At 44.7% G+C, this 13,605-nt stretch overlaps 1 protein-coding gene across 5 annotated transcripts in view; it reads right to left on the bottom strand.

The window, feature by feature from the left end:
- MYOF (myoferlin) overlaps positions 1-13,605 on the bottom strand; it is a 158,939-nt gene that overhangs the window by 130,984 nt on the left and 14,350 nt on the right. For all 5 annotated transcript variants that reach the window (XM_036828555.1, XM_036828557.1, XM_036828558.1 and 2 more), the window contains exons 2-3: positions 5,849-5,904; positions 2,836-2,927 (exon numbers count right to left, since the gene is read on the bottom strand). In XM_036828555.1, coding sequence (XP_036684450.1) covers positions 2,836-2,927; positions 5,849-5,904 — 148 coding nt within the window. The remainder of the gene's footprint in view (positions 1-2,835; positions 2,928-5,848; positions 5,905-13,605) is intronic.

Below are 13,605 nucleotides of genomic sequence, written 5' to 3'. Positions count from 1 at the left end.
CACGTGGTGAGGGAGCACTTGAAATATGGCTGGTCTGGACAGAGATGTGCTGCTAATGTGAAATACTAAGTCTTTGAAATCCGGCGTGTAAGAATAAAATGCATGTAAAATGTCTTAATGATTCTTAAAATATTGATTCACATAGTGTATATAATATTATCATTTCTATGTGTAAATAAAACATATTATTAAAATTCATTTCATCTGTTTCTTTTTGTTTTATAACATGGCTACTAGAAAAATTTTAATTACATATGCAGTCTGCCTTATATTTCTTTCGGAGAGGGCTGGTCTAGAATATAAACAGTGGTACCACTTGCAGAAAGAGGAGAGGAAAGAAGAGAAAGAACTATTATTAGTAACAGTTAGGAGGCTACAGTGAGGCTTAATCACCCCCTTCCCCAGAGCTTTGAAATCTGGTAAATAAAACTGCCCTCTGGAAGTTGGGGTGGGGGATAGAAAATCATATAATTGCTTCAAAGCTGAGATGTACAGCATAACCTTAAAAAGCTAGAATGGTTTTTCGATCCAAGAGAGTAGGGCCAGAATCTACCAGAATGTATTTATGTAGCTGAAGAAAAAAATGCATCGGTCACAAGGGACATTTGGTCAGCAATGAAACGTGGAAGAAAGGATCTCATGAAAGGTGACATGGGCAGTAGCTATCAAAGCCTGTCCGGGCTCTTAGTCTGACGCCATTAAGCAGAAGACCCCAATGACTAAGATGACCATCTAATTTACTGTCCAAATCAAGCCACTGTTGACAGCAAAAGTGACATCATAAATCATTGTGCTGGGACAACGAACCAGGACTATCCAAAGCAAATCAGAGCATATGGCCACCCTATCTCAACTAATTCATTCTAATTTACTGCTCTCACTGCAGTCTTCTGATCATACCAAATGTACCTGAGACTAAGACATACATTTTAAAATAAATTCACATTACTAAAACCTGGGATGCTTCTCACAATTGATGTGGGCATTTAATATCAGGCTTCTTCCCCCCCCACACCGCCCGCCCCAAACATGTTACTAATTTAATAGTACATCTTACAGTCAATGATATCTTACAATCAAAGATAGAGAGTAATTTGGCTTCCCATGTGAAATGACATGAAGGAAAGCAGACATTTCTCCAAAGAAGACATACAGATGGCCAAAAACCACATGAAAAGATGTTCAACATCACTAATTATTAGACAAATGTAAATCAAAACTACAATGAGGTATCACCTCATACCAGTCTGAATGGCCATCATCAAAGAGTCTACAAACAATAAATGCTGGAGAGGGTGTGGAGAAAAGGGAACACTCCTACACTGTTGGTGGGAATGTACAATAAATTGGTGCAGCCACTGTGGAAAACAGTATGGAGGTTCCTCAGAAAACTAAAAATAGAGCTACCATATGATCCAGCAATCCCACCCTTGGGCATATATCCAGAGGAAACCATAATTCGAAAAGATACATACACCCCAATGTTCATTGCAGCACTATTTACAAGAGCCAAGACATGGAAGCAACTTAAATGGCCATCGACAGAGGAGTGGATAAAGGAGATGTGGTACATATACACAATGGAATATTACTCAGCCGTGAAAAAGAACACAATAATGCCATTTGCAGCAACATGGATGCACCTAGAGATTATCATACTAAATGAAGTTAAGTCGGACAGAGAAAGGCAAATATCATATGATATCTATCACTTCTATGTGGCATCTAAAAAAATAATACAAATGAAGTTATTCACAAAACAGAAACAGACTCACAGACTTAATAGAAAACCTACATTACCAAAGGGGAAAGGTGGGGGGGAGGGATAAATTAGGGGGTTGGGATTAACATATACACATTATATAAAATAATCAACAGGGACCTACTGTATAGCACAGGGAACTCTACTCAGTACTCTGTAATAACCTATATGTGAAAAGAATCTGAAAAAGAATAGATACATGTATATGTGTAACTAAATCACTTTGCTGTACACCTGAACCTAACACAATACTGTAAATCAACTATACTCCAATATAAAATAAAATTTTTTTTAATTCATTTTAAAAAAAAATCATTAATCAGAGAGTAGAATGCCCTCCCCATCCAGGCAATTTATTTCCATTGGAAAATAACAAGTATTATGGTTTTAAGAATTGTTCTCTTGTGAGTTTAGTTAGTTTGGATTGATAACCTAAGACTGCGTTCCAAGTCTAAGGCCAAAGTCTAGATCAAGGACTGGGGTGAATTTACTGAGGTCATTCTGTCCCATGGGAACCTCAGCTTTACCCAGGGGACAACTCTGTGTGCCACCACTGGGCACCACCATGACTCTTCCCCATCTGAAACTGGCAGGGGCAGTAAGAGCAGGAATCTGGTTTGGATCTGTTGGGTCTAAAAAACCAGCGAGGCGTTAAAATGGTAGCAGGGCTGGAAAGAGAACTTGAATGAGACATACGTGGGTTATACACAATCAGAAGAAGAAATGATTTTGTTTGTGTCCAATAAAGCTACAGTTTGGATAAATCATCAGTGCCTATACGTAGTTAACAAAGAAACTGCAGGAGCATAAAAAGGTTTCACTGTTAAGTGCCAAATTGGCTAGACTAGTGGTGGCTTAGTGTTTGCAACCTCTTATGAACACAGCAGTCATTGGGAAAGAGCACTGTGATTGATTAACCACACCTGATATTGGCTCATAAGAGGTGGAGGAGGGCACAGAATTAAAGCACAATTATATTGGAAATATTATGTTATTAAAGATATGTTCCTTCAACAAAATAAACAATAGTAAGACAGTATGTAAAATGAGAAAAACAATTGAAATCGACTTACTTATTTTGTCCAATTGTCTCAAAATCTTTCACAACAATCCCAAGGGACGATGAAAAGTCCAGTGGTATACCCCTCAAGTCGAACTCCAAAATCTGTCCACAGGTAGGTTATAAAAACAAAGAGGCTGTTAAAAGGATCCGGGAATATAATAAGACGCACCGATACTAAATATCAGGTCATCTCCACCAATGACAATCTTTTGAAGTACTCAGTTCTATAGTTAGATAAAAGTGATCAAATTCTGAACCTGGAGGCTGCTGAGGCTCATGGGAAAGCAAACCAGACTCCTAGCTTCCCGTTTTCTAGACTCTGTGGCTTTGGACAAGTCACCAAATCCGTCTCATAGGCAGAGAACTAGACTTAATGCCTACCACCACTGTAGCACAAATAGAACAAAATATGTATGTGAAAATGCTTTCTTCAATGGTTATTTTTAAATTATTTGCTTTTCTTAATCATATTACTATCGAAGAAAGTGGTAAATAATCTAAGAAAACATTTTCTGAAATGCATCAGCCCCTTATTTTAAGTCCCACCATGGTCAGTGCTGTAGTCAGCTGAGTCTCTCATCTTAAGGCAGTAAATTGCTTTCTAACGGCAAATGTTAAAAAAAATAAAATAAAATAAATTAACTTAGTTCCACTGATGTCTTTGATTATGTAATAAATGAATTAAATAAAGCAGTGCATGATGATGATCTGATGCTGCTTGTAATGGGTTTGGAATGGATGGAAGAGGAGTCTCACAGCTCATATTAGAACATACCTACCAATCCAAATGGGTTTGGGGTTGGCATTTCATTTAGGTTTGGTTTCAGTTATAAAGCTGCAATTGGGAAGTTTACTTGATAAATACATATGCACTATGAGAAAAAAAATGCATTGGAAACAAAGTGGGGTAAGATGGATGATGCCCTGGGGAAAACACGCCTACTCATGTGACCATATACCTCTCTGCCATCGGCCACATGGATTGAGCTCAAATATAAAGAAGCATGTTGGGACTTCCCTGGTGACGCAGTGGTTAAGAATCCGCCTGCCAATGCAGGGGACACGGGTTCAAGCCCTGGTCCGGGAAGATCCCACGTGCTGCGGAGCAACTAAGCCCGTGCACCACAACTACTGAGCCTGCGCTCTAGAGCCCGAGAGCAACAACTACTGAGCCCACACGCCTACAGCCCGTGCTCCGCACCAAGAGAAGCCTGCGCACCGCAAGGACGAGTAGCCCCCGCTCGCCACAATTAGAGAAAGTCCACGTGCAGCAACGAAGACCCAACACAGCCAAAAATAAATAAATTAACTAATTAATTTAAAAAATAAAGAGGCATGTTATCACTAAATGCACACATACATGTACTTTTTATTTATTTTAGTCTTGGAGCTCTGTGTGAGGTGCTAGGAACCCACAGTTTCCACAGGGACCAACCAGACAGGCCTCTGGCTCTCATGGAGCTGGCAGTCCAGCTGGCTGTGCTCTGGGTTCCAGTGAAATTGCAGAGAAGTGGAATTCCCTCTCAACCTGCATGAAACCAGCAGGGCATTTCAGATAGGCATTAAGAAGCTTTTAGTCTTGGCCTCATCCAATGAGAACGAGTAGTCTTTATTTTATAGGGATACTGAAACTCGTTGGGAGGGGAAGGGGAGAAGGGATTTGCAGTTGGTGGAAGGAAGCCGTCACAGCCTGGTGACTTAGCAAAATAACAAAGACATTTATCACTGCACTTATCCAGAACGGTTTGACCTGGTTTTCGGAAAAACAATGGGGCAGATGTTCAAGTTTTTAAAAATTAGTCAGCATAGGAAAATCCTACTCAGTGGAAAGAATTAAAAATTTCACATATCTGTAAATCTATTAAACACTGAAACAATTTATAAAATAGATATAAAGTCAGTAGTGGGGGGGAGGTCTATAAATTATATCAATTCAATACAATATTACATAGTCAATAAAAACATTTTTGAATGGAATGATAGGTGTATATGTTCAGGATATAATAGTAGGAAAAAATAGGATAGGAAACTGTATTCACTGTATGATACTAATTGGCTAATTCTAAGACATCCTATTTTATTAAATGTATTCATTCAATAAATATTTGTTGATACCTCCGAGATGTTAATTTATTTATTTTTGGCTGTGTTGGGTCTTCGTTTCTTTTTATTTATTTATTTATTTATTTATTTATGGCTGTGTTGGGTCTTCGTTTCTGTGCGAGGGCTTTCTCCAGTTGCGGTGAGCGGGGGCCACTCTTCATCGCGGTGCGCGGGCCTCTCACTGTCGTGGCCTCTCTTGTTGCGGAGCACAGGCTCCAGACGCGCAGGCTCAGTAATTGTTGCTCACGGGCCCAGCTGCACTGCGGCATGTGCGATCTTCCCAGACCAGGGCTCGAACCCGTGTTCCCTGCATTGGCAGGCAGACTCTCAACCACTGCACCACCAGGGAAGCCCCCTCCGAGATGTTAACAGTATTTGCTTCTGGATAGTAGCACCAAAAGTAATTTTTTTAAGCTAATCTGAAGTTTTCAAAATTTCTATATTAAGTATATATTACTTTTATCAACATAAAAAACAATAAATGACACTCTTCCAGACACACAAAGTATCATGTCATACCATCTCGATGAATCACATGCAGATATGTTTTTAGTTACAGAGCTTTCCCTCTGGGACTCCAGCAGTGATCTAATCCCACCCCTCGCTCTAGGGATGTGCCCCAATTTGCAGCATAACTGGACAAGGTCACACAGCAAGCGCATGACTGCACCAGGCTAGAACCCCACACTCCTTAACCCATCCAGGCTCCACTTGCCACACCACTACTGCACAGGAGATGTCACTGTGCAGTAGGGTCCTCAAGCTGCTCTGCTGTCTCTGTGGCCACAGAGGGAGGTGGAGGGGGTAGGGGTGAAATGCAGAGATTCTCCTTCCAAACGGAAGAGTTAACCTCTGACCAAAGATGGGACAATCAGAGGTAGCTTATCCAGTGAAACAAAATAGAAAAATAATGAAGTCACCTCATTCCACACTGGGTTGAGTTCATTATCGACTTTCTTTGTTTTCTTTTTCTCATCTGCAAATTAAAAATAAAAGATATCAGTCAATTAGAAATATTTACAGAGCCTGTACCATTCATCTGTTCATTCAAAGAACCTTTCCCTGAGGGCAAAAGGTGTGCCTACATTTTACCTTCACCTGCCTAGGGTGAGGGCTACCTGAATCAGTTTTCCAAACTGAACAGCATTTTTGGCCTAAAAACATTTTTCCCATCCCCAGACCGACAAGGAGCTGAGGGATGGGAGACTCAAAATCACAGAAATGCTGCGATCCTCTGTCTCTCCCTCAGCAAATCCTGCAGACCAAGGTCACCCAGGGCCTGTGCATCTCCCCAGCTTGTTGCAGAAAGAAGCCAACGAAGGTAACCTTTGACCCACAGGTATCCCATTTTATAAATGAGGATACTGAGACTCAAAGGAGTTGAGGAATGTGTCTGACCTCATATGCAGCAGTGGTGCCCTGATAGAAACCTGGAATTTCAGCTCTGAAGCCCATGCTGCCTTTGCATGTGTTAAGACCCCAACACAGCTTAAAGATTATGCTGGATTCCCCTTCACAGCCCTAATACAAGGTAATTCGTAGATGAACACTTTCTAGGACCGGCAGAGAATTGGGCCTTTCATTTACTCCTGGCTCACTGTTTCTGAGGACACAAGGTCTTCTTTCTCTGCATCTGAGACTGGACAGTACACCTGCCCAGATGAGTAAATGTTTATCTAGCTAGTGCCTAAAGTTTCCTTGGAGCAAAGTCCAAAGAGCAGGGGCTTCTACTGAGTCCCTGAGTGCCCAGACACTTAACAAAATGAAAGCTAAGTTTCAGTACAAAAGGCTTTGTAAACCTTGGCTCACCTGTTTTCAGGGGGAAAAAAAGTTTTTCTTCCTGTGGGTCTCTTCTACCATCACACAGAACACTCACAACACTCTGACACCAGACGTATTGGGCGGGGCATATTCCCCCAACCAAGCAATCTTCTGCAACATCAGCTGGGTGTTCTAGAATTTAACTCAATCCTGACACTGTCTACCTGGAGTTAGCATCAGATCCCAGGGCTTAAGGACTCGGTCCCACAAGACTGCCCCCAGCCCCAGACACCAACAGCAAGTCCAGGTTGTCACCTGGGCTTCTAACCAATCGGCGATAAATCTGAGGTTCCTATGACCTCATCCTTGGATCCAATTAATTTGCTAGAGCAGCTCACAGAACTCAGGAAAACAGTTACTTGCATTTACCAGTTTATTATAGGATTGATAAACGATACAGATGAACAGCCAGCTGAAGAGATACATGGGGTGAGGTCTGAGAGGGTCCCAAGCACAGGAGCTTCTGTCACCATGGGGTTGGGGGTGCGTTGCCCTCCTGGTACATGGAGGTGTTCACCCACCTGGAAGCTCTCTGAACCCCACACTTCTGGGATTTTTATGGACGCTTCATCACATAGGCATGATCAATTATTAACTCCACTTCCAGCCCTTCTCCCCACTCTAGAGAAGTGGAGCTGGGGCTGAAAATCCCCAGCTTCTAATCGTGGCTTCGTCTTCCTGGTGACCAGCCCCCATCCAGGAGCCCATCCGGAGTGGCTTCAATAGAACAAAAGATACTCCTAGTACTCTTATCCCTTAGGAAGTTACAAGGGTTTTAGGAGCTCTGTGCCGGGAAAAACGAGCGAGGGCGTGGGGTTGGGGGGAAGACACAGACCAACATATATTTTTTCTATTATCTCGCATCACCTAATCTCCTTCACACCCTAGGAGGTATGTATAATTATTTTCATCCCCCTTTCACAGCTAAGGAAACTGAGAAGTCAAGTAACGAATTCAAAGTCACCGAGTTAGTAAGTGGGGCAGAGCTAGGTTTTGGACCCAGGCAGTCTCACGTTGGTGGCCAAGCTTTGAACCACTCCTCAGCTTCCCCTCTACTGCTGTGGAATGGAGAAGGTAGTGGGTTTTGTTCAGCTGAATGTCACGTTGCTAAGGCTCCCAGCACACGGCCAGCTGTGGGACTAGCCACCTCATTCTTCCACGACCTCAGCATAGCAAAGCTATGAGTCACCACCCTCACCGTGCTAAGCATTAACTCCTCCACTTGAGTGGGCTCCCATCGCCCAACTGGCTTCCCTTTCTAAACTTCGGCAGGACTTGACTCATCAGCTCATGCCTGGACCTATCCTGACTCTGACTCTGGTCTTCCTATGCAGCCTCCAGAGCCCCTCACTGGATCAGATTCTGATGTCACCTAGAAGTGGTCCTGATTTCCCCTCTCACACTTCCATATTGACCCCACTCACTCTTCCCCTCGTCTGACAGAAACCTCTCAATCTTCCTCTCTGGTACAGTACCAGAAAGTGTGGGAGAAAAAGAGAAGCCCTGCAAAGGATGTTGAAATCGATGGAACTGGTCAAAATGGCTTCTATCCACAATGGTAGCTGCTCCCTCTAAATAACGATCTACGGGTGCCAGGCTGTGCATTCTACTGCGGTGACTCTTAAATCCTTACAATAAACCTTCAAGGTAAACATTCTCATCCTCATTTTATAGACAAGGTGGTTAACTGAGAAAAGCTGGTTAACTTGTCCAAGGTCACACAGCTGATAAGGAAACAGAGCCAGAATCTGTACCTACGTCTCCCTGGCTCCAAAACCTGAGTGTGTGTTTGCTACCACACCAATGCCTCACTTGAAGCTGTCAGAAACGTTGAATAAAGAAGAAGCATAGGGACTTCCCTGGTGGTGCAGTGGTTAAGAATCTGCCTGCCAATGCAGGGGACACGGGTTCGAGCCCTGGTCCGGGAAGATCCCACATGCCGTGGAGCAACTAAGCCCGTGTGCCACAACTACCGAGCCCACATGCCACAACTACTGAAGCCCGCGCACCTAGAGCCTGTGCTCCGCGACGAGAAGCCACCGCAATGAGAAGCCTATGCGCCGCAACAAAGAGTAGCCCCGGCTCGCCGCAACTAGAGAAAGCCCGCGCGCAGCAACCAAGACCCAACGCAGCCAAAAATAAATAAAAATAAGTAAATAAGTTTATTAAAAAAAAAAAGAAGAAGAAGATGCATAGATACGATGTGTGTGATGGTCTTGGCATCCTGGGCAGTGGCCACAGGAAAAGTCCAAGGTCAGGTTTCAGGTATCCTGAAAGTGTCTAAGACTGCGTGCTCCAAGACATAAAATATTACATCTGGGAGTTCTTCTGGAGAGAGAGTTTATTGCTGTCATCAGATTCAAATGAGTTAGGGACCTTGACAAAGGTTAGGAATTCCTGCCTTTGACAAGCATGAAAGGGCACCATTAATGTCCCTGCAGCTCACCACCACCCTTGCTGCCATAACCAGGGCTTGGGGTGGGGGAAGTGGGAGAATAGGGTGGAGAACTGAGTCAGGAAGGAGTGAATCTGGACCCTGAGATCATGGCAGGCATTCAAGAGAGAAGATGGGCAACTGTATGAGGTCCCAGCAAGTAGGTAAAGCAAGGAGAAGGCAGCAAATAATTTATAGAAATTGGGTACAAGGCTTAGGACTGGGAGCAAGGTTTTGAAGCAAAATTCCAGTCTCCTCTAAGTCCCTAAGATTCCAGGCAGGGAGCTAAGGCAGGAATAAGGGTTCCAGGGAAGCTGCGGAAAGAGTCAGCACTTGCCCACTTGAATTGAGTCCCAAGCCTGGTTACTGACCTGGGAATCAGAGTGCGGGAAGGCACAGCTGCAAGGCTATCTTGATGCTGAGCCTGGTACCACTGACCCTCCTCCCCCAGTGGAGATGGTTCCAGAGTCAGCAGTTGAAGAGTGTGGAAAAGGTCACTTGTTCATTCATTCTCAAACATTTATTAAGCGCTTACTATGTGCTAGTAACTGGAGAAACAAAAGAGTGTAAGATAGTCCCTGGTCTTAAAATGTTCCATCAATGTAGTCTATGGGCTATTGAATAGAGGAACCAAACAAATCTTTCTGCATGTTTTCACCAAATACAAAAAGCCCCATCATGCTCTTTCTTGCTTTATTCTTTTTTTTTTTTTTTGGGGGGGGGGTTATTTATTTATTTATTTATGGCTGTGCTGGGTCTTCGTTTCTGTGCGAGGGCTTTCTCTAGTTGCGGCAAGCGGGGGCCACTCTTCATCGCGGTGCGCGGGCCTCTCACTGTCGTGGCCTCTCTTGTTGCGGAGCACAGGCTCCAGACACGCAGGCTCAGTAATTGTGGCTCACGGGCCTAGCTGCTCCGCGGCATGTGGGATCCTCCCAGACCAGGGCTCGAACCCGTGTCCCCTGCACCGGCAGGCAGACTCTCAACCACTGCGCCACCAGGGAAGCCCTCTTGCTTTATTCTTATCTTGGAGTTCTCTCCCATAAGAGGAGGAATAATGAGAGTGATGACTAGCCAGGTCAGGCCAAGGAACCTGGTAGCTCAGCCCACGGAAATGATCCGCTAAGTGAGTTCTTCCACGACATTAATCAACTTCCTGATTCCTCCATCCAACAAATATTTCTGAAATATCAGTTGCCAAGCACCGAAACGGTCACTGTGGGGTCCCGCTCTCGAGGAGGTAGATATGGCCACAGGTAACTGATATGGAAAGAAGGCTTCAGAGGGGTACAGATGAAAATGCAAATTCAGAGGAAGGGGAGGTGACTTCAGGCTGTGGGAACCAGAGGCCTCACAGAGGAAGCAGAGGCTGAGCAGGGGATAGAAGGAACTGAAAACATGGAGTTGGGAAGAAAAGGTCACTCCAGATGAAGGCAACAGCATGGTGGGTCAGCCACGGACGAAGAGAGAACAGGTTATGTCTGGGGACACTGCACAGCCCAATGGGCTGGAACCACAGTATGTGTAAGGAAGTCAAGGCAACCAGGCTGTGTGGGAAGGTTATGGTCACACGACGAAGCCCTGAATGCCAGGCAAAGCTTCACTTGGCTGATACACGCCACTTAGGAAGGAGGATGTTAGAAACTGGACTTTATAACTTCAAGAATTCATTATCCAACGAAAAACACCAAGTTGCTCAACAAATCTTCCAAGACATGTTCCTGAACACATGATTCAGTTGTGTGCTGAGAACAAAGCAGAGGGGTTGAGTCCCAGCAGATGCCACTGATAGACCACAGACGGGGTGGGACTATGCACGTGGAACTTCATGCCCCACCCGTTACTTGTGCATAATGCTGATGCTAATGGCGCTGCCCTATAGGGGCGCACCCTCCCAGCCAGGCATGTGCTAAATCCTTCACATACATCATTTCATTTAATCCTTCTAGCAAGCTTGCAAAGTAGGCACTGTTATTATTATCCCCAATTTGCAAGTGGGCAAAGCAATCCCAGAATGGTGAGATAACTTGCCGAAGATCACGGAGCTAGGAAGAAAACCTCTAACTCAGGACTAGTCTGACTCTACCCTCCTATCTCTCTAGTTAATAAGGAAAAATTAAGAAGTTGGCATTAGCTCCTACCTTTCTGGAGAAACCCAGCCCAACCCCTTCCAAGAAGGAGGCTCTGATTTTTTAATCAAAATGTGTACACATCAAGGCTTCCCTGGTGGCACAGTGGTTAAGAATCCACCTGCCAATGAAGGGGACGGGGGTTCGAGCCCTGGTCCGGGAAGACCCCAGGTGCCGCGGAGCAACTAAGCCTGTGCACCACAACTACTGAGCCCGTGTGCCACAACTACTGAAGCCCGCGTGCCTAGAGCCCGTGGTCCCCAAGAGAAGCCACCACAATGAGAAGCCCGCGCACCGCAACAAAGAGTAGCCCCTGCTCAACGCAACTAGAGAAAGCCCGCGTGCAGCAAGGAAGACCCAACGCAGCCAAAAATAAATTAATTTTTTAAAAATGTGCACACATTACATTTTATTGCCTTTTCTCACGTCAGCCAAAAGAAGTACATAAATTCCTGTCTTATCAGCAGCCACAACGTCACACATTTATTCAATTATTCCACATCTTTTTTTTAAAAAGGCCTCAGTTGCAGGCACTAAACATCAGATTAAATTACAGGAAACTCTTTCCCCTTCTCCACATCCCCTACCTCCCCCTGTTCCCACCTCTAATGTTATGAAGAGAACTGTTTCTGCCTACGGTAAGGAATTAAATACTTTCAACCCAGAACATAACAATTGATTCAAATGCAGAATACACTCTGGACCATGATTCAAGGCATCCTTTGAGACATTTCCTGTTTTTTGATTAGCTACACTTGCTTCCCTCTCAGTTCTGTGAAGGTCACCATTGCAGTAATTAACTCCCATGCCAACCTCCCAATAACATTTCCCACGAACTGAACAAGCACTCCTTGCCAAGCCACCATGCCCTCTTGCACGGAACCATTTCCTTTGCTGTTCACCTACAGTGTGAACTCTTATTGAAATGGCGAGAGAGACACCATGACTCCTAAGACCGGATTGGTACATCTGTGCTGAGAGGACCAGGGTGATTGTTAATCGTATGTCAACTTGGCTAGTCTATGGTGCCAGTTGTTTGGTCCAACACTAGTCTAGATGTTGCTGCGAAGGTATTTTATAGATGTGATTAACCTTTGCAATCAACTGTCTTTAAGTAAAGCAGATTATTCTCTTTAAGGTGGGTGGGCCTCATCCAAACAGCTGAAGGCCTTAAGAGGAAAAACTGAGGTTTCCTAGAGAAGAAAGAATTCTGCCTCAAGACTGTATCAGAAGATCCTGCCCAAGTTTCCAGCCTGCTTGCCTGCCCTTTAGATTTCAGTCTCAAGACTACATCAACTCTTACCTGAATTTCCAGCCTACTCGTCTGCTGTTGGGCTGCACCCCGCAGGCCGACAAGGCCTGTGCTTGCCCAGCTTCAAAACCAAGGAAAGAGCCCAGAGTCAGCAACAGAGACATCAATGGTTTAATGGAGGTGGGGAGCTTACACGTCTGAAGCAGGGTCCTGGAGGGACACCCCACCATGTGCTGCAGACGGCAGGCAGGATGTGGTGGCAGTCTTCAGTCCCGGGAAGAAGGGGAGGCTACCACTTATAGGGGAATTGATGTCAGATACGCTCATTAGTTACCAGGGAAACCAGCAGAGGGGCACGTCCTTCAAGGCCCCTTTGATAAGAACAATCACCAGCTGGGGCCTGGGGCTAGTAAGTAGGAAGGTGAGTCAGGTGAGTAAGATACAGGTAAAGCAGGCACTGGTCGGGCAGAGAACAAGAGAACAGCCATCTTGAGTGGCCTGACCATATAACTGCCCCAGAAATTTCAGTCTTGCCAGCCTCTACAATTGCATGAGCCCTCTCCCCCTCTCTGTCTCTGTCCCTCTCTCGCTGTCTCTGTCTCTCTCCATTTATATGTACATATATACTATTGGTTCCAGAGAAACAGAACCAACTGGTAATACCAGGTGCCCATGGAAGTAATAACATCTACGACGGTAACACATTTTACATACTTCCAAATACATACACACCATCTCACTGATCCTAACAGTCCTGCAAGGAGAAGACAGGTATTGGTCCAGCTCTTCTCATTGGGCTTTCAAATCAGGGAACTCTCCATTTCTCTGAGCTGTTACCTCAGGGAGACATAAGGCTCAACCACCAAGCTCAGAGCCCCTCTTGTGTGAACTGGTGAATTTAGACTAGATGATCTCTAAGTTTTCCTCCAGGTCCAATATGAAGAGCCCCCAAGTCCTGACTGGTTAGATGGCTGCGTCTTACTGAGATGGCCCCAGGAGAAATGGGGGTGCTACTTACAAAGCTTTCTTAAGTAACTCAGCTCT

Source organism: Balaenoptera musculus, chromosome 16 (assembly GCF_009873245.2).
Source record: "Balaenoptera musculus isolate JJ_BM4_2016_0621 chromosome 16, mBalMus1.pri.v3, whole genome shotgun sequence".
In the NCBI taxonomy this organism is placed as follows: domain Eukaryota; kingdom Metazoa; phylum Chordata; class Mammalia; order Artiodactyla; family Balaenopteridae; genus Balaenoptera; species Balaenoptera musculus.
The sequence above is the reverse complement of the archived record's forward strand: the minus strand, read 5'-3'. Positions and strand labels throughout refer to the sequence as shown.